The 20796-nt window shown below is 32.5% G+C and overlaps 1 protein-coding gene across 1 annotated transcript in view; it reads right to left on the bottom strand.

Moving 5' to 3' along the window:
* STXBP5L (syntaxin binding protein 5L) overlaps positions 1-20796 on the bottom strand; it is a 337784-nt gene that overhangs the window by 153363 nt on the left and 163625 nt on the right. Inside the window, exons 10-12 of the mRNA XM_058555874.1 lie at positions 12273-12351; positions 5871-6025; positions 838-910 (exon numbers count right to left, since the gene is read on the bottom strand). Of these exons, the coding sequence (XP_058411857.1) occupies positions 838-910; positions 5871-6025; positions 12273-12351 (307 nt within the window). The remainder of the gene's footprint in view (positions 1-837; positions 911-5870; positions 6026-12272; positions 12352-20796) is intronic.

Genomic DNA, 20796 nt, shown 5'->3' with positions numbered 1-20796 from the left:
ACCAAATTATATAGGTAATGAAAATTTTTTTCCATGAGGAAATGATATCTGAGTTGAGAGTCTTATAGATAAGATGTTAACAAGGAGAAAAAGGAAGGGAAGATTATTTCATGCAGAGGAGAGAAAATGTACAAAAATTCTACAAATACAAGGGTCTAAAAGAAGATCAGTGAGTCTAGGGCAAAGAATGAGAGAAAATCAGTTTCATGCCTATCATTTATAATGAAAATGTGCAGCAGGAAGACAGTGTTCATCAATTTCAAGTCTACTTTTACTGTTCGTGCAAAGGAGTGGAGAGTACCACTCTAACAGCAATATTTTATATTCATTTCCATTGTCCACAAGATAACGAAAAAGCAAAGAAAGTAAAAGAAGGCCTCTATCTTCTCTGCCCTCGAGACCCTGCTCTTCTGTATTGTCTGCTGCAGGAGTTCAGTAATACTTTTATCATGTGTCATTTTCCTTTAGTCAACAGACTCACAGACGGCCAGACAGCACATTAGACAAGTTTTCATAACAGTTGCTTTTGCTTAGGGAAACAGCATAAATGTGATCCATTTTATGTCTCCTGAGTCTCCAAATGCGTCTTTCCAAACATTAGGCGTTGCCTTTAAAATGTCTCACAATTTCCTCAGTGTCCCTTAAACTCTGCTGGTTTAGTTTTCATTATCGAACCAAATTACATTTCTGTAATTCTAGTAAAACAATATTCCACATAAAGAATATTTACCACCTAAAGAATACTAATGCCAATTATCTATAATGTCTGCCTGTATTTTAATTGTAATGAGTAGAGTTTAAAAACAATTACTGTTAATCTGTACATGGATAACTTACTTGCTTTGTGTCAGATCAACTACAATGAGATCTTTCTCCAGAAGCACTACAACGGCATAGGGTTCTTGAAATTCTACAAGTAAAAAAAGAAAAAATGGAAAAGTTTTCATATTTCACATTTTATAAAATCACCAAACTTGCTTTTCCGTTGTCTCCTATACGAATGTCATTTAAATGACTTGAGAAGACCAAAATGAGCCAAAGTAAGAAGTAAAGAGCACTTTTAAAAAATGTATGTTGTGTTTCTCAAACAATGTTTAAGACCATTACAGGGAACAACAAAGAAATGAGAAGTTGCATAGCATAGAGTTAAATATATCTCAATAATCATGAGGTGTTGATAGCAGTAGATTATATGAAGAGAGAGAGTCGTCACCTCCATCTCACAAACATTTATCCTATTCTTCCATAACCTTCCATTTCAGATATGATTTCATGCCTATAAGGAGATATACTAAGGAAATAGTAGTTCTGATTCTCTAGGCTATGATACATATTCACCTCCCCATGAGAGCAACACTCCTTATACCAAAAATTTACTTGCAATTGAATGTAATTTAACATGTCCTTAAAGACTGCCTACTATGTGTCCAAGAGTATATACCTCAAAAAAAGCAGTGAGTCTGAGGGTAGTCTAGGATTTGTTCTAAGAACAAAGGATATATGGAGTATAAGACTGACAAGGTCCTTGTTCTCATAGAGTTTACATTCTAGGGATGTATACAAACCATGAACAAGTACTAAATAAATAAGATTAATTCAGAAGGTAATGTGAGCTATGAAAAGAATAAAGGCAATGGTATAAGAAATGAATTGTGGTTGGTGGGGGAGTGCTAATTGAGTTATAGTGCTCAGGGAAGACATTGCTTTCCATCTCTAATAAAGGACTAATAAGGGAAAGCCACAGTTAAAGTGTTATTCTCAATTTAAGGAAAAAGTATTTATAAAAACATTTTATATTTTACATACATGATATTTGATTCTCAGTAGCTAGAGCAGGTATTACTATTTTTCCATTTCATAGAGAAAACTGAGGTCCAAAGAGTTTATGATATTGGCACACCGTTACAAAGCTAGTAAGTGACAGAGCTGAAACCTTAACGCAGGACTTCAGATTCTAAATTCCATTCTGTTTTCACTATACCAGCAGTTTCTACTGGGTAGTTTAAGAGGTATTTAATCCTAAACTTAACAATCACTCTGTAAGAATTTTGTTCAAAGTATTCAATTCTTGGATGGGAAACTGGAATAGATGGCTTTCACAGTCCTTCCAGTCCTGAGAAGCTACAGAACCTATTCATATTTATGTTTATAAGTCACATGCTATGAGAGAAAAAATAGACACAAAAAACTGAGAAGGAGCATGTCCTTGTTTGAGTACATATCTGTGTGACAGTATGCAGTACTCATACTGTTTGCTACTCAACCTGTTCTCAAACTGAACCCCCCGACCCTGCTCCTTTCTCCCTCATCTCTTAGAGCTGTTTTAAGTTTTTCAACATTGTTTCAATACTTTTAGGTTTGGGGTTTTTTTTTGTTTTTTGTTTATTTTTTTGGTTTTGGTTTCAGTTTGAAAAACACTGGTGTTCTATAGTACTAGTTTACTCTTTTTCTTCTCTCCCCTCTTTAGGAAAATCATTGGTTGGGAAGCAATTGCCACAAAAATAAAATAGCCGAGACATTGGCACAAATAAGCAAAAGTAATAAATTATCATTTTAGACAGTTACATCTATTTTAGATATTGTTGTTTCTTTTCAAATAAAAACTAGGAGCAAAAATTTCACCTTTGTAGAAGTACTTGGTGTACTGTGGTATCCACTGAATAAAAAGATTTCCTTAAGAGTTAGTACTAGTTTCAGTTCTGCATCTATTATTTATTAACGGTTTGATCTTAGGCAAATTAGTTAACTTCTTTGACCTTCAATTTCTTTACCCATTGAAATGGCAAAATAGTTACCTTAGAATGTTATGAAGATTAGATGTATGTGAAGATGTTTACTGCAAAGCCTAACACATAGTACGTGCTCAATAGATGCCAACTGTATTACTTCCTTTATTAGATTAACTGGTTTATTTTTGAGCAGGCTCAGTATTTTAACCCTAGCCTCCAATAAGGCGAAAAGCTTTATCACAATTACTACTTCTCTGAAGAGAAATGTATTACTTATAACACTTGTAAAGGACCATATACAGTTAAATCTAGATGTGAAACTGATGAATTCTGAGTATAGTTGGTTAGTTACTCTGGGCAATATTCCTTGAGATAAGAGGATTAGGCATTTGTGTTCTTTGAGAAATGGGTTGAATTGTCAGATGTCACAAATGATTCAGCAATATTAAAAAGTGTTAACAAATTTATTTTGTTTAACATATGTATAACATTTATCACTATGCAGCTGTAAAGAAAATTGAAGTTCCATTATTTGCTAATATGGAATCATAATCAAAATATACTGTTAAGTGAAACAAAAGTATGATACAGAACAGCACATAGAGTATGCTGTCATTTGTAGAAAAAAAGAGAAAATGGATACATACATAAATAAGTACACATATGCATGCACCATAGATTATTTTTGAGAGAATACATAAGAAACTTAGTTAATAGTGATTGCCTCTGGAAGGGCAGTAAGAAAGTTTTCATATTGCGTATTTTAGAGTACTTTTCTAGCATTTTGATGTATTATTGTTTTAATTAGCAATAGTTAATAAAATACATTTAGATTTTACTGAGTCAAGTTAAACTATTTCTTCTAGCCCCTGACAAACAAAAAGTTCCATCCTCCTTACCACTTCTCTGAAAAACAAAGACTTGTATATGTGGCTTGGAAGTGATTAGAGTTGGTTACAGAACATTTATAATTTATTTAACATTATTAGATATTGTCCTAACATCTCTATTGATGTGCAGAAATTTATATACACATACACATATAGTGTTTGATCTTTGCAACCACACATTATCACTTTCTATTTCTGGCATGCACATCTTCTTTCTCTAGGATCTTTAATAGGAAGCATTTTCCTAAGCTCAGCTTTTGGTCCTCCGTTCATTCTTCCTTTGTTCCTTTACCATTCATTCTCATAACTCCGAAGAACATCGGTATTCTGATGATTCATAAATATTAAAGACTTTTCTCTTTTTCTGCTCTCCAAACAACTCTACTGACTCATAATCAGACTTATCTTTCTCTCCAAAAACTGTTATTACTGCATATAAAAAACACTACTCTTAAAATATGTTGTCTTTCACTCATCTATCATGTCACCCCCTAAATCCAATTGTTGACCAAATTCACTGAGTTTTCCTCTTTCCATTCCTACAGGCAGCACTCTGTTTCAGATCTTGACCATCTTAATGTACATTATCATAAAAGCCTCCCAGCAGGAATCTGGAATTTTAGATTTCAGTGTTCTCTTCAAATTCACACACTCCTTTTGAGAAAATCTTACTAAAAACATTGCTTTCTTTCACCTTATTATTTCCTCAAAATTCCTCTGTAGCTCCCTATTTGCAAATATCTCCAAAAGGCTTTCAATATTTTCCATAAATTGATCTCACTCTAGCAAACCTCACAATTTCTACAACCTTTACTCAATATCCTTTTCAAGGCCTAAGTCATTCTTCAAGGCCTAAATCCTACTTTTTCCATGAAGCTTTGCATGAATATTTCAGTCATCAACTATCTGCCCAGCCTATAAATTAGTACATTATTTAAACTATGACCCATATAACTGAGCACTTAAATAAGGTGCTATATTTTTTAAACCTAAGTCATAATTACCTCCCTCATCTGACCAGATTTTGTGATTTGACATCAGAGATCAGTTTCATATTTTATCTGTATTCTCAACTAGTCCTTGTGGTACTGAGACCATAGAAGCATCCAATAAATATTCATTGACTAATTAATGACACGGGTAATTTGTCTGTCCCTAGCAACTTGGAAATAAAGTGCCACATTGAATGTTATTTCATATCAATTTATCCCATCTTTTAAATATGAAACTAACGAATTTAAAACAATATATTTAAAATAAAACACAATTTATATATATCTTCATAGTTTACAAAGTGTGTTCACTTTGGCCTTCCAATAATCATGTGGAGTTAGTATTATTATTCTCTTTCTACAAATGGTAAGTCAAACTCATAAATGTAAAGTGACTTGTTTAAGGTCACATAGGTAGCAAATGGCAGAGCTAAATCATAAACCCAAATATCCTGTCTCCAATTCCAGTGTTCTTTCCTCTATATCTACACGTTCCCTCTTGAAAATGTAGTAATGTATGTACATACTATGTTGTTTTAATCATAAACTCATATTTCCCTTTTTATGTTTCACTCTTCTCAATTTTTAGATTTCATTAGTAAAATATTTCATCATCAATAGATTCCATTACACAGTTCACATATAAGTTAGATTAGTTTTTACATTTACAAAAAGTATTTATATTTAAGATGATAAAAATATATAAGCATCTCCTCCCAAAGGCCCTTCTGACTAATTCTACTCAAAATTGAAATAAATCACTAACCACACATCAGCAATCCTAGAATAATCAGAGGTGCTGCAGTTGCATTTGAAGCAAAGCCAGATGTGAAACAGATGCAGCACCACCAGAGTTACAGATCACTGATATTAGGTAAGTGCTTTAACTTTGATTGGCGTTGGAATGGGATGGGTGGAGCTGGTCTAGGAGAGCTATTAGGAGACCTTAGTTTCCCCAAGTGATTTCACCCCAGACCCCTATTGGACCCTCCCAGCTCAGCTTCCACCATCCTTATCAAAGTTTAAAGCACTTACCTGATATTAGAACCTGAAACTCCAGCACTGCTGCACTACATCTGTCTTACTTCCAGTTTGTCAAGTAGGTACACTTGCAGAACCTGCTCCAGCACCTTGGGCTCACAGTGGTGTACCACAGTAGACGTCAGCTGCCAAAACTAAAAATATTTAAGCTTAATTTTATAGGAACTTATCATTTCAAAATGATTTTCAACATTAATAGTTTCATTTCAGTTACTTACCATTTGGATAGGGTGTTTCACATAAAGTTAGAAATTCAACAATAGGATGATCCATTTCAAGCACTGTAATTGCTTTTCCATGCATGATGGTTAAACTTGGTCTTCTGCAAGCTTTGTCATAGGACAGTCCACCAGAAAATATTATGAATGGCTCACTACATAGGGAAAAAAGTTAATGAGACTGAGAAGTTAAGATGACACAAAGAGACTGAACCAATAAAGAACAGGTTTGGTGGGGAGTATACACGATGTAATTTGACAGAACGCAAAAGTCTTTCATGGCCCAAAATATCTCACCCAACAATTTACTGTTCTACTTTTTCCCTTTTTCTGGAGGTACAATCTCACCATGAAAATTACTAATAAATCAATCTAAAGGTGCTGAGGTGGGGTGGGGGAAAGGCAACGAGGTTGGAGGAAGGTGGAGGTACTCACTGACTCAAAAGGACATCTTCACATATATTATGTTGGTTCCCAAAATCAAAATCACTACCATTAGAATATTAGGCTATGTTAGTTTAACATACTAATCAGTTGGCATGTGGGGCCCAAAATCTCTAAGAGGTAAAAGAGGCAAATTTCAATATGAAATGAAATGTGACAGTGGTAAGCTCAGAATGCTGGAAGGTAACATGAAAATTCTACATAATGAAATTTCTACGGAAAAAGGGTTATGATAAACAGATGGAGAAAACTAATATGTAAGGGAAAAATAGTTCACTAAAAATAAATGTTGTCTTCTTCTTGATTTTACCTAGGGCCAGCCAGTTCTATTTAGCTTGTAAAACTAACTTCAAACAAATTTTTTAGTCTTTTTTAGTTGCAAGATACAATTAGATAATAGAGTGGGGCTGAGATGACCATAAAGTATTACAGTTGTCAGAAAGTTATGAAATAGTTTCATAATTTTTCACTTTTCTCAAATGATACCTATATCTCTAGTTATGTACATAAAAGAAAATATGTGTTGATATGAAGTATTTTCAATAAGTAAATACCAAGTTGAAAATATTCTCCTCCAAAAATTTTTATAAAAAGAACTACACATTGAACTACACATTTTATTGTACCAAATTTTTTAAGAACATATGCTTCTATAAATAATTCACTTCCATCCATCTGCTATACTGAGTAGTCTACTTGTTTCTAGAAATCCCTCTATAAGATTTCCCTTTCTTTTCCATTTTGTACTATACATAGTACCAAATATTACCAATGGGACATTTGCCAGTCTTATGCTGGCTGTATAACAAGAATAAAAGCTTTTTCAAAGTCTCCATCAAAACCTACATATAAAATGCTTGTACTATTTTTTATTTATAATTCTGTCTTAACATTTTGACACAAATATTTGAGTTGCAAGCTAAATAAGGAAAAATGCTCTTATTTTCCTTGAGTCTTGCATAAATTGACTTGAGTTAGTCTTGTCCCAGTAATTTGACATAGTAAATGACCAACCTACTAATGGTGGTAAGAAGCAAGTTTGTTTTTTCTATAAAATATATACTTATATTATTAAGATGATTTCTTCAGATTTAAAAATCATTTTTAATGAAATGAGTACAGGTTTTTGCACCTGTGTTTGTTGCTTTGTTTTGCAACAAAGGTCAAGACTTGGAGAACATAATATCTCTTCATACATACTGAACTTAACTATCTGCTCCAAATATTAATAAAAGCCATAAATATCTATTTTTTTCTATGTAAAAGTGGGTGAATTTACTCTCATCTCCTAGTACTAATCCAAACATAGGATAAAAAGCAATTTATTCTCCCTTTGTTTGTACGCACATTGGAAAATATGTCCTTTCTAAAACTATTGCAAGGAAGCAAAACCTTTTCTGCTCTTATTGTGACTCTGAATCAAAAAACATTGGATCTGAAGATAACTGTTGATATATATACATGTTTCTGTAAACTACTGAACGATTGAATAAGAAGTTATTTCCTCAGGAAAATGCTCAGGGAACCACTCATGGATAATTGCATTAGATATTTAATTATCACATTAAATCCTCATAAGTATTGTTCTCATTTTATTAATGAGGTTAAATAACAACTAAACAGAAAAACCCAAAAGAAAACTGAGATTTATCAGATTTCAAAGCCTAGTCTCCTAAACAGTGGTCTACACTGCCTGTAGTAATAAATAGCTACAATTTACTGAATGCTTACCATGTGGTATATACTGTGCTATGTGTACATATAAAATAAATTTCATGTAATCCTCACAACTGTGTAATCCTCAACTGTGATAAACAAAGTACTACTACTCATTTTGTAGATGGGGAACCTGGAATCAATGCAGGTTAAATAACAACTTGTTCAGGGTCAAGCAGCTAGTGAGCAGCAGACAAAGATTCAAACCCAGACCCAAAGTCCATGTTTTTCATGTCTAGTCTAATGTTTCCCAAACTGCGGAATACAACTTATTAGGTGTTTTGCAAAAAAATAATTATTTAATTTAATAATTTGACACTTGTAAACCATATCTCCCTTTTAAAAATATATAATTCATGCCATATATTAAAGATTCTGAGAAATTATAAAGAATCCAATTTATTTTTATATAACCCAGAATTTCTCAGATTTCTCAAACTTATTTGATTACAGATGCCTTTTTTCCATGAATACTGTTAGTGATTAAAGGGACACAATTTGGTAAATGCTATACTACACTAAACTGCCTCCTTTACTACTTAATACAAGTGTATCTTGGGATACTTATCAGATGGATTATTATAAAAGAAATAAATAACTATATAATTGACAGTGTCTTCATACATAAATAAAACATTAATAAAAATAAATTATCAATGACAACTTGGATAAATCTCAAAGGCATCACGTTGAGTGAAAGAAGCTAGGCTCAAAAGGTTACATAATATATAACTGCATTTACAAGATATTTCAAAAAGGCAAAACTATACTGATGGAGAACAGGTCAGTGGTTGCCATGGGTTAGAACTGGGGAAAGGTCTGACTATAAGGAATAACAAATGAGAATTTGGGGGGTATGGAAATGTTCTATACTCTTATTGTGGTGGTGATACAGGAATCTATACATGTGTTAAAATCCATAGAACTGTATATCAAAAGAAAAGTCTATTTTACTGTATAATTTGTAAAATAGATAAAATATATTAAAGAAAAAAGCATTAAAATTTTGTCTCAATGAAGGCAGCAGGATTAAACAATAAATTGTGTAGCGTAACATAATACATATTAAGATAACATTTGTTGAGTATTTATGATGTTCCAGGTATTGTGTGAAGAACTTTATATGCATTATTGTATTTAATCCTTATGATAGCCCAATGAGAGAACTATTATTATTATTTCCACTTAACAGATGGGTATACTGAGGCTTGGAGAACTTAAATACACATGAAGCCTATCAGTAGGTGGCCATGATAGGAAGGGATTAAAGGACTAGCAGAAAGTAATTTTTATTAACTACAGAGAACCTGGTAATGCTAGTGGTAGCAGGTAGAGAGATCAATATTCCTTTTTTTGAAGAGGATAAAATTATTAAGCTAGAGACCATTGTGGTTGGAGTGTCAGTAAGCAAATTGGTGATTGGGGACTGAAGATGCCTAAACAGAATGGTTGTTCATCCCTAGAAATGTAAAGCAAGTTTGTGAATGGCTGGTCTAAGATAAAATTAAGCAGAAAACATACCCCTTACGTCTGCTACCTATGCAGTCCTTTAAGAGGCCCTATTGCTGCAGCATATGTGGTAGAACTCTTCTTAACGTTCCTGCTCCTGCCACAGCCATCTCAATTTTTGACTTCACAAAATTTCTACTGTGTACTAGATGGAGTGGAAATATAGCTATTTAATTCCACTTTCAGCTATGGCTCATGGTGCTGTGGCAATACCTTTCAGTACTCAACTTCAATGTTCCTCTGCTTTTTAGTCTCCTTGTGTTCTGAGCTGTGGAACCACTGCTTCTAGAGGTGACTTTTCTTTTCTTCTTGTGAGGAAGATCAGCCCTGAGCTAACATCCGTGCCCATTTTCCTCTACTTTATATGGGACGCCGCCACAGCATGGCTTGACAAGTGGTGCGTCGGTGCGCACCCGGATCTGAACCTGTGAACACTGGGCCACCGCAGCAGAGCATGCGCACTTAACCACTACGCCACCGGGCCGGCCCTGAGGTGACTTTTCTAATATAGTAGTAATGACAACAAATAGACACAACATACTAAAGTGCACAATAGGTGAAACGGTAGTAATTATGATCAATAATATATAATTAATTGACATTAGAAATCACAAAAATTACTTCTACACAAAGTTGGATTACTAATTACTAGAACAAATCAACAATTTAGGATCAGTTGAATAATTTTAACAATGTGAAATATCATGGCTTTGATGATGATGATAATTTCTTTTTATTAAGAAATCTACTATGTGCCATTCATGAAACTCATGACATTACAAACTTTATGCATAATTTCATTTAATCTTCACAAACATCACAACAAGATGGGTATTACTGATGAGGAAATTAAAATTTAAAAGAGTTAATTAAAACTTTCAAGGTTACATAGCTGTCTTCTTCTATAAGCCAATGATTTAATCATTATTTCATACTGCCTTGACTTGAATTCCTGATTCCTAAAGTACCTTCTCTTCACCTTCACCTTTTTCTCCATTTGTCTAGCACCATCCTATCATCCCTTAAGTCCCATCTCAGGTATCTCCTTTCCCAAGAAGAATTTCACTGATCTCTCTCTTCACTGTTCTCCTTCCCACTCCCTCTAGGCTGGAGTTAGGTGCCCTTTTGCAGCGTTCTCATAGCATATCTCTATAAAAGCACCTCACATGCTGTATAGAAACCACTAGTTTATTGCCTTCCTTCTGTTACTAGACCATAACAGATTCAAAAGCAGGCAGTACTCACTTTCATTTTAGAACACAAAGTACACAGTGCATAGTACTTAGTAATATCTTAAAATATACTGTTATAATTGAATTAAACTAAATATCGGTGAGACCCTCGTAGAAATACATTTTTTAAAAAGCCTCTGAGAAACAAAATAGATGTCATAAAGTCCATAGATCATGTACTTTTTCATGGAAAAACCTCTCATGTCTTCACATGAACCTATTTACTCTCATTTTACAAATTTGGGTTTCAAATTTCTTAGTCTACAGAAAACAAAAGACTAGATACTAGTGGATAACACAATGGAAATTATAAGACGTCCTGGTAGCCCAAAACTGAAGGAGGGAGAAAAACTTTTAAAAACAAAGGGGAAAAAAACCCACAAGCTGCTAGGAATAGCTAATATAGTACCCCACACCTCAATAATCCTTGAAGTGCAACTCTATATAACAACTAATGTAAATAATACTGAACCTGAAGACTCAAGCAAAGTTTAAATTATAAACGCTATTTTAAGAAAGAAAAGAATATATGTAAAATGTTTCCATCCATAATGATTCAATTTGAAATGTTTTAATATTCTAGTTATAATAGTATAAAACTGTGGTCATTTTTACTAGTTATGTATAGTCACACTAGACTGGGCTAAAGAGGTATTGATCTATCTAGTTTATATATATATATATAAACTAACTAGTTAAAAATGACCGTGATTTTATACTATTAAACCTTTAGAAAAGCAGCTATAAAAAAGATTAAATGTACCTATGATGACAAGAAAACATTCTAGTGTGAGCACATAAGTAACATAAAGTAGGATTATCCAATTTAGAGTTAAAATAAAATTAAGGTTTAGGCAAGATTTGTAATTATGGTAATTCTGGATGAGAATATTGCCATTAACAATTATTGCAAGTAAAAAGAACATTGTTGATGTACAGGATATGTCTGCTATACATTATACAAGATAAAGTTTTATTTAATATTATTTTTTATGTAATTTTCTATATCTTAAAATTTACTACTATTTTATTATGCCAATACTCATAATGCTTATCTTTCCAACACTATAATCCTTCCAATTTCAGAATGTAAGATCCTAAAGTACAGAGACTTGGTTATGTATTTGGTTATGTATTTAATACTTTCATGTGCAATACCAATAGGTACATCGCTTCTGCTTAATAATGCTGAATAATTGCTACTTGTAATGTGCATGGCTAAAAAGTCCTACATTGTTAAAATTAATGTATATAATACTCAACTAAATATTCATAGAAATTTACAAATAATTAACAGTTGTTATTTGTCATATTCATAATAATGACATCATAGATATGACTATTCAACAATAAGAAATCTGTTATTATCAATGAAGAGGATTCAGCCAGTTAATATAATTATGTAAAGCTTTAAACAATACATAAACATTAAAGGTTATCTGCCTTTCTTGGCTCTGTTTCTTACATATTTTCCCATATCCCCCAAAGTAAAAATGCATACCTATTTCTACAGGTCTTGTATTCTACTTTAAGAATTGGTTTACAAGATTCAGATTTTCTTCCTTCTCTTTGACTTTTTCCTAAAGAAAGAAAAAGAATTTTATTAAATCTGATTTAAATTCTCCTCTTCCATGAGAATTTAAAAAGTTTGACTACAGGAATATAAAGAAAAAAGAATAATAATGTAATAATGTGTTTTTCTTAAGAGGATAAACACGTCTATGCATCCTAACATTTGTGTTTAATTTGTAAACAATTTGTTGAGTCCTAACAATTGACTGCTATATAATCAATAAAGTTCCTTGTAAACTTTATCATATTTGTATTGCTTTACATTCTCCACGTATAAACCTAGTCTCAGGAAGTTATTTTAGTTATTTAAGTTTCAAGATAAAATAAACTTTAGAATTGAAGACACACACATACATACTTATCTGCATACTGAAATGTACTGTTATGAAAATCCATACTAGGCTCAAAATTTTATCTACAAATACAAGCAAACCCCTTTCATATGCAGAAATACTTGCCATTTAAAGCTTATGATAGACTATCAAAATCATTGCATTTTCAACAAATTCATTTAAAGGAAAGTCCACTAGACAACGAACACAGATGGCACATTTCATGATTTTTAAGAATTTTAATGATGTACTTTGCATAAAGCAAAAATAAATTTCTCGTAGAGGAAGGGTTATGTTAGACTCCATGGGATTTTGAATAAAGGATCAAAAAGAGTAGGATATGGAAGTAAAGCTACTTCTGCATATAACACATTTATCTTTCTAGTTATGCTTTTCCTTATAATTGTGTCTCATTTTGATAAAATTGACAAGTTTTTTAAGATGATATATTTTTTATTTTAACAAGTACCCTTATTTATTCTTCTATTGCCACTGTTGTTTATAGACACAGGTACCTATTATGTAGTGAGACGTTTGTATGCATATAAGTTTACGTTTTCAGGATAGCTTCAGAATGGCCCAGCCAAATCCAAATAGCATGTCAAGATAGTTTTATTCAATTTGTTTAAAGGGCAGGGTATCAGCATACAACATACCTTATCTGCTCCATAGCATGGTTTCTGAAATTGCCTTCTCTTTCTTTTACCCTATGTCAACTAAATAAGCAACCAATAATAAAATACTGGTCATATTCATTCACATTATAAAAAAAGATTAAAAAGTATCAGTATTATGTATAAAAAAGAACTGCTGACATTATATGTAGACCACGAGGCCTTACAAAGAGACAACTATGGGTCAGGGACCCACTCTAAATGGTGGTCTTAAGGGTGAGGAACAACTGGTTGGTCATTAGTGGTTTTGGTAATGAGTGGGAATTGAGGGAAGGAATGAGTAGTAACGGTAATGAGTGGGAATTGAAGGAACTGAAGGAAGTGACACTGCCAGGAAAGAGATCCGTTATTCTCAGTTGATATCTTTCTCGTTCAGTGCATCTCTAATAATTTCCAAGCCATTAACTAATCAAAACAGTATATTTGCAGTTGTTTATATATATATATGGAACCAATTACTATTTTTCAATCAATACACAGCAGTATCACGCACTGATTTCAGTAGAAAAAAATAATTATCTAATTAATTAATGTTTTATTTCAATTTCCAAATCTGCTAATTAATTTTAGGGTGAACTTTTCTGCTTTGTTTATATTCATTACCTGTAGTAACTGAAATAAGCTTAAAGGTCATGTTGTATAAAACATCATTATCAGCAAGTGCATTTATTGCTACTGCTTATGGTCAGAGCACTGTACTAAGTGGCAGGGTTCGAAGAAATAACTGACCACCAAGAAGTTTAAAATTTACTAGATTAAACAAAATAAATATAAAAATGACAATATGAGGTACCATAAACAAATGAATGATAGACATGAAATGCTGTAGGAATTGAGAATAAACCTGTGGCTTCCTCTTATAATAGAAAACTTTCTAGACTTTTACAGAAGACTTCCTAGAAGCTAGATTGAGCATTAAAAAATGGGATTTGGGTAACAGAGCAGAAAAAAAGACATGAAGTCTCTTTCATGTCTTTTTTTGTGCTCTATTGAGGGAATAATGGATAGGCCAATTTGGGTTAGATGAAATAATTCATAGAGGAGAATAGTTAAAACAGTATTGATGAGGTACAAAGAAGCCATACAATGGCAATTTATAAAACCAATTTTCAATACAGACAATGGAGATACATTGGAAGATTTCAAGTTGGAAGGTGATGTGTGTAAACCAATGTTTCAGAAATATTAATATGGCTTTATTTAATACAGTAATTTTGAAGATGTAAGATACTGATGCTGGAAAAACTAGGAGATTATTGCAACAGTGCAGGAAAAACAGAGAGAAAAAAGAATGAAGAAAAATGAACAGTCTCAAAAACATGTAGGATACCATTAATTGCACCAACATATGAATAATGGGAGTACCAGAAGAAGAGGAGAGAGAGAAAGGAGCAGAAAAACATTCAAAGAAATAATGGTTGAAAACTTTCTAAATTTGATGAAAAGCATTATCTACACATCTAAGAACCTCAGTGAACTCCATATAGGATAAAAGCAAAGAAGTCTACTCCCCGACACATCACAGTAAAAATGCTGAAGGCCAAAAAGAAAATCTTCAAAGCATCAAGAGAAAAATGACTCATCAAATACAAGAGAGCCCTAATAAGATTAACAGCTGACTTTCTCATCAGAAACAATGGAGCCAAAAGGCAGTGGAATAATATATTTAAAGTACTGGAAGAAAAAAGAAACCTGTCAACCAAGAATCTTATGTTCATGAAAATTATCTTTCAAAAATGAAGATGAAATATCTAGATATTTCCAGATGACAAAAACTGGAGAATGTGTTGCTAGCAGAACTCTCTTACAAAAAAAAAAAACTAATGAAATTCTTCAGGCTGAAAGACAGTAATTTGAATCCACACAAAACAAAGAGTATCAGTAAGGGTAATTATGCGGATAATTATAAAAGATAGTATAATTGCATATTTCTTCTCCAATCTTCTCAACTGATTTAAGAAGCAATTGTAAAAAAACATGTATACAATTGTAATGTGGGATATATAATAAATTTAACAATAACAACATAAAGAAGGTGGATGGAATAAAGCTACACTGGAGCAAGGAAATGACACCAAGTGGTAACTTGAATCCACAGGAACAAATGAAGAGAACCACAAATGATAAGCAAAAAGGTTAATGTAACAAATTCTATAAATATACACTTGATCTACTTTCTTTTGTCAGCTCCTTTAAAAGACATACAAATGTATAAAGTAAAAATTGCAGCAATATATTGTTGGGTTTGTAACACATACAGATGTAATGTATAATAATAGGATGAAAAGAGGCAAAAGGTAATACAATCATCTATGAATACGTTTCTATATCACACTAAAATTCAGTTAGTATAAGTCTGAAGTAGATTCTCATAAGTTAAGGTTATATGGTAAGCCCTAGAACATTCACTAAGAAAATAACTCAAAAATAGTGAAAAATTCATTAAAGGAATTAAAATGTTACACTAGAAAATATTAACTTACTGACAAAAAAAGCAGTAAAGGAGACCTAGAGAGACAAAAAAGACATGAGACATATAGAAAAGAAAAAATTAAAATGGCAGACATCAATCCAACAATAACAATAATAACATTAAATGTCAGCAGATTAAACAATGTAATCAAAAGGCAGAGATGGTCTGACTGGATTAAAAAAAAACAACATCCAACTACAAGCTGTTTACAGGAGGCACACTTTAGATTTAAAGATAAATCTAAATGGCAACCATAAGAAAGCTGCAGTGACAATGCTGATTTCTGACTAAATAATAAATGGATCAAAGAAGAAACCAAAATACTTGGAGAAGAATGTATGATCAATGTACGAAAACTCCTGAGACGAAGCTTAACCATTGCTGAGAGGGGAATTTATACCAATAAGCAGCTATATTAAAAAAGAACATACCAAATCAATAAGCTAACTATGCACCTTATGACACAGAATAAAAGAGCAAACTGAACCCAAAGCAAGCAGAAAGAAGTAAATAATAAAGATTAGAGTAGAAATTAATAAAGTAGAGAAGAGAAAAATAATACCGGAAATCAAACTGAAAATTGGTTCTTTGAAAAGATCAAGAAAATTGACAAAGCTTTAGCCAAACCAACAAAAAAAAGTCTGAAATTACTAAAATCAAGATTGAAAGAGGGGACATCATTACCTACCTCATAGAATTAAAAGGATTATAAAGGAGTACTATGAATAACAATATGTCAACAAATTAGAAAACCTAGATGAAAGGGACAAATTCCCAGAAAGACACAAACTTGCAAAATTGACTTAAGAATAATTAGAAAATCAGGGCTGGCCCCATGGCATAGTGGTTAAGTTTGGTGCGCTTCCCTTTGGCAGCCTGGGTTCATGGGTTTGGATCCCAGGTGAAGACCTACACCACTTGTCCATCATGCTGTGGCAGTGACCCACATACACAATGGAGGAAGACTGGGATGGATGTTACCTCAGGGAAAATCTTCTTCACCAAAAAAAAAAAAAAAAAACCACAAAAATCTTCATAGACCTATAACAAGTAATGAGACTGAATTAGTTATTGGAAAACTTCCCACAAAGAGCCCAGGCCCAAATGGCTTCCCTGATGAATTCTACCAAACTTCTGAAGAAGAATTATACCAATTCTTCACCAACTCTCCAAAACAGAAGAGGAAATATTTTCTAACTCATTCTATAAAGCCATCATCCATTCTATGAGGCCACTATTACACTGGTATGAAGAGAAGATAGAGATATCACAATGAAGTACTGAGATTTTTCTCAGGATTGCAAATATGGTTACCATCAAAAAAATCAATCAATGTAATAAACCATATTAAATAAAGGATAGAAATTACAATGATTATCTTAATAGAAATAGAAAAAGCATTTGACAAAGTCCAACACATTTAAGTGGTGAAAAAAAAAAAAAACTCAACAAAGAAAAGAAGAGAATTCCTTAACCTGATAAAGAACATCTATGACAAACTCAGAGCTATCATCATACTTAATGGTGAAAGAAGGAAAACTTTCCCTCTAGGATCAAGAACAACAAAGGGATGTTTTTCTTCCCCGCCCTCCCCCCCCATTTTCTATTTTCTGGCACAATATACACAGCAAATTCTGTAACACTGGAATTATCTGGTCTGACAATTTGGTAAAATCCTCTAAAATCATCTGGGCCTCGTGGTTTAGCATTGGCTAGGTACTTGATAACTATTTTTTCCATGGAAATTTGTGTATTTATCATTTCTATCCCTACAGGGGTTAGTTTTGGTAAGTTGTATTTTCCTTGGAATTATTCATTTCATTCAAGTTCTCAACTCCACTTGCAGAAGGTTGTACAAAATACACTTTTATGAGTTTTTAAAAATTCCTCCATTTCAAAGGTTATTTCTCCCATGTAATTTCTTATTTCATATTTTCTTTCTTCTGTATTGATTAGATTAGCTACAGATCTGTTTTCTTTTACTGTTTTAACAATACATTAGAATTTTTGTTTGTTCTGTTTTTACTTTTTCATATTGTTAATTTCTGTTTTATCTTTATGATTTCCTTCCTTCTTCCTATAAGTTTACTTCTTTGTTCTTTTCTAGCTTTCTGGGTGGTATTTTAATTACTTTAGACTTTCATTTTTATTTACATTAAATATGGCTATGAGATTTCTTCTAACTATTGTCTTAAATGAATTCCTTAGTTTTGGTATGTAGTATTTTCAATATTATTTTTCAGAAGGTCTACAATTTTGTTTTTATTTTACCCTTGATTTGAATGTTATTTAATAAAGAGTTTTTACATTTCTTGATAGAAAGACATTTATTTATTTATTTAAGGCTTTTTTCAATTATTGTGGTAAGAATACTTAATATGAGATTTATCATCTTAACAAATTTTTAAGTGTATAATACAGCATTTTTAACTACAGGCACAATGTTGTACAGCAGATCTCTAGAACTTAATCATCTTAATCATGGTGAAACTTTATACCAGATGAACAGCTACTCCCCATTTCACTCTGCCCTCCCAGCCTCTGGCAACCACCATTCTGTTCTCTGCTTCCATGTGTTTGACTATTTTAGGTACCTCATATAAGTGGCATCATGCAGTATTTGTCCTTCTGTGACTGGCTTATTTCACGTAGCATAAATGTTTCCAAGGTTCATCCATGTTGTCATATATGGCAGGATTTCCTTCCTTTTCAAGGCTGAATAATATTCCATTATACATATATACCACATTTTCTTTATCCATTCATCCATTGATAGACACAAAGGACATATATTTTAAATTATTCTATTTAACTTCATTGTCAGGGAATGCTTTATTATCCCTACTTTATGGAATTTATTAAGATTTTTCTTTGTGATTTAACATATAGTCAATTTTTAATATTCCATATGTATTTGAGAAGAAAGTATAATTTGTGTTATCAGTTATAAATTTCATTACATATCTAGAAGATCTACATTATTAACTTTTCTATAACTTTATTTATTTGTTTTCCACTTGACTTATCTTAGATTAAAAGTAGTATGTGTGTTAAAGCCTCCTGTTTTTAGTTTATTTCCTTCTCTTTCTCCTTGTATTTCACGTGGTTTTGCTTCATGAGAGCAGTTGCTAATTTTTGCTGGAGGGGAGGCTTAGATAATCATAATTGTTATGTCATCATTGGGGGTTATTAGCTTATAGCATTACAAAGCATCCTTCTTAAACTGAAATCAATGTTGTATAATGTCAGGATATCAATCTGCTGTTATACTTTTGGTTTGCCTGTTATACTTTTACATTTTTCAATTCTTTATTCTGTATTTCTCTTTTTCTAAGGCAGAGAGTTGAGTTTTATTCTGTGACCCATTTATAAAATATTTTTCTTCTTTTTTTAATATTAAAAACCTCTTTATAGTTAGAAATTGCATTTGGCCAGATAACAGCAGCTTAAGCAAAATACAGGTTTATTTCCTTTCACATAACAGATGTCCAGAGAAAGTAAGTTCAGCGTTGGTAGGGTGGCTTCCTGATCACCAGGTACCCAGACTACTTCCACTTTTGGCTCCACCATTCTAGTTGATAGCTTCTATCCTAAAGATCATCTCAAGATACAAAATGATTATGGGAGCCACTGACATCACATCTTCATTTAAGGCAAGAAGAAAAAAGGAAGAGGGAACAAGGGCAAAAGTGTCCCTGAAAACTGTTCTCCTTCTATGGAACTCGCCTAGAAGTCCAAATAGTAATGTTTCCCTGACTGTAACATAGTCACATGGCCATACATACCTGCAAGAGAGACTAGAAAACGTACTTTTTTTTCAATTGTAGTAAAACACACATAACATAAAATTTACCATTTAAACCATTTTTAAGTAATTCACATTGTTGTGTAACCATCATCATGATCCATCTTCAGAAATTTTTCATCTGCCCCAACTGAAACTCTATACCTATTAAACAATAACTCCCCATTTCCCACTCTCCTCAGCCCTCCTCCCAGCCCCTGGCAACCACCATTCTACTTTCTGCATCTATGAATTTGACTGCTCTACGTAGCTCATGTAAATGGAATCATACAGTATTTTTTCTTTCGTGACTGGCTTATTTCACTTAGTATAACGTGAAGGTTCATCCATGTTGTAGCATGTGTCAGATTTTCCTTCCTTTTTAAAGCTGAATAATATTCCATTGTGTATATACACATACACACACACAATGGAATATTATTATACAATAACAGTAATGGACTTTAACACCCCACTTACATCAATGATAGATCATCCATACAGAAAGTCAAAAAGGAAACATTGGAAACACTATACACTAGATGTACTTAGTAGATATATATAGAACATTCCATCCAAAAGCAGCAGAATACCCATTGTTCTCAAGTGTACATGGAACATTCTCAAAGGTAGCTCATATGTTGGTAAACAAAACAAGCCTCAATAAATTAAGAAGATTGAAATCATATTAAGCATCTTTTCCAACCACAATGCAATGAAACTAGAAACCAATTACAAGAAGAAAGCTGGAAAAGTCACAAATATGTGGAAACTAAACAACATGCTACTGAACAACTACTAGATCAAAGAAGAAATCAAAAAATACCCAGAGAGAAATGCAAATGAAAACACAACATACCAAAACGTATGGGATGCAGCACAAGTGTTACTAAGAAGGAATTTTATAGCAAGTCTACCTCAAGAAATAAGAAAAATCTCAAACAATGTAACAATAAACCTAAAAGGACTAGAAAAAGAAGAACAAATGAAGCCGAAAGTCAGTAGAAGGAAGGAAATAATGAAAATCAGAGTGGAAATAAATGAAATAGAGACTAAAAAAACAATAGAAAGGATCAATAAAACTAAGAGCTGGGTTCTTTGAAAAGATAAACAACATTGACCAGCCCCAAGCTGGATGAAGGGAAAAAAAAGAGAAGGCTTAAATAAATAAAAAATCAGAAAAGAAAGAG

This window comes from Diceros bicornis, chromosome 15 (assembly GCF_020826845.1).
Source record: "Diceros bicornis minor isolate mBicDic1 chromosome 15, mDicBic1.mat.cur, whole genome shotgun sequence".
Taxonomy (NCBI): domain Eukaryota; kingdom Metazoa; phylum Chordata; class Mammalia; order Perissodactyla; family Rhinocerotidae; genus Diceros; species Diceros bicornis.
The sequence above is the reverse complement of the archived record's forward strand: the minus strand, read 5'-3'. Positions and strand labels throughout refer to the sequence as shown.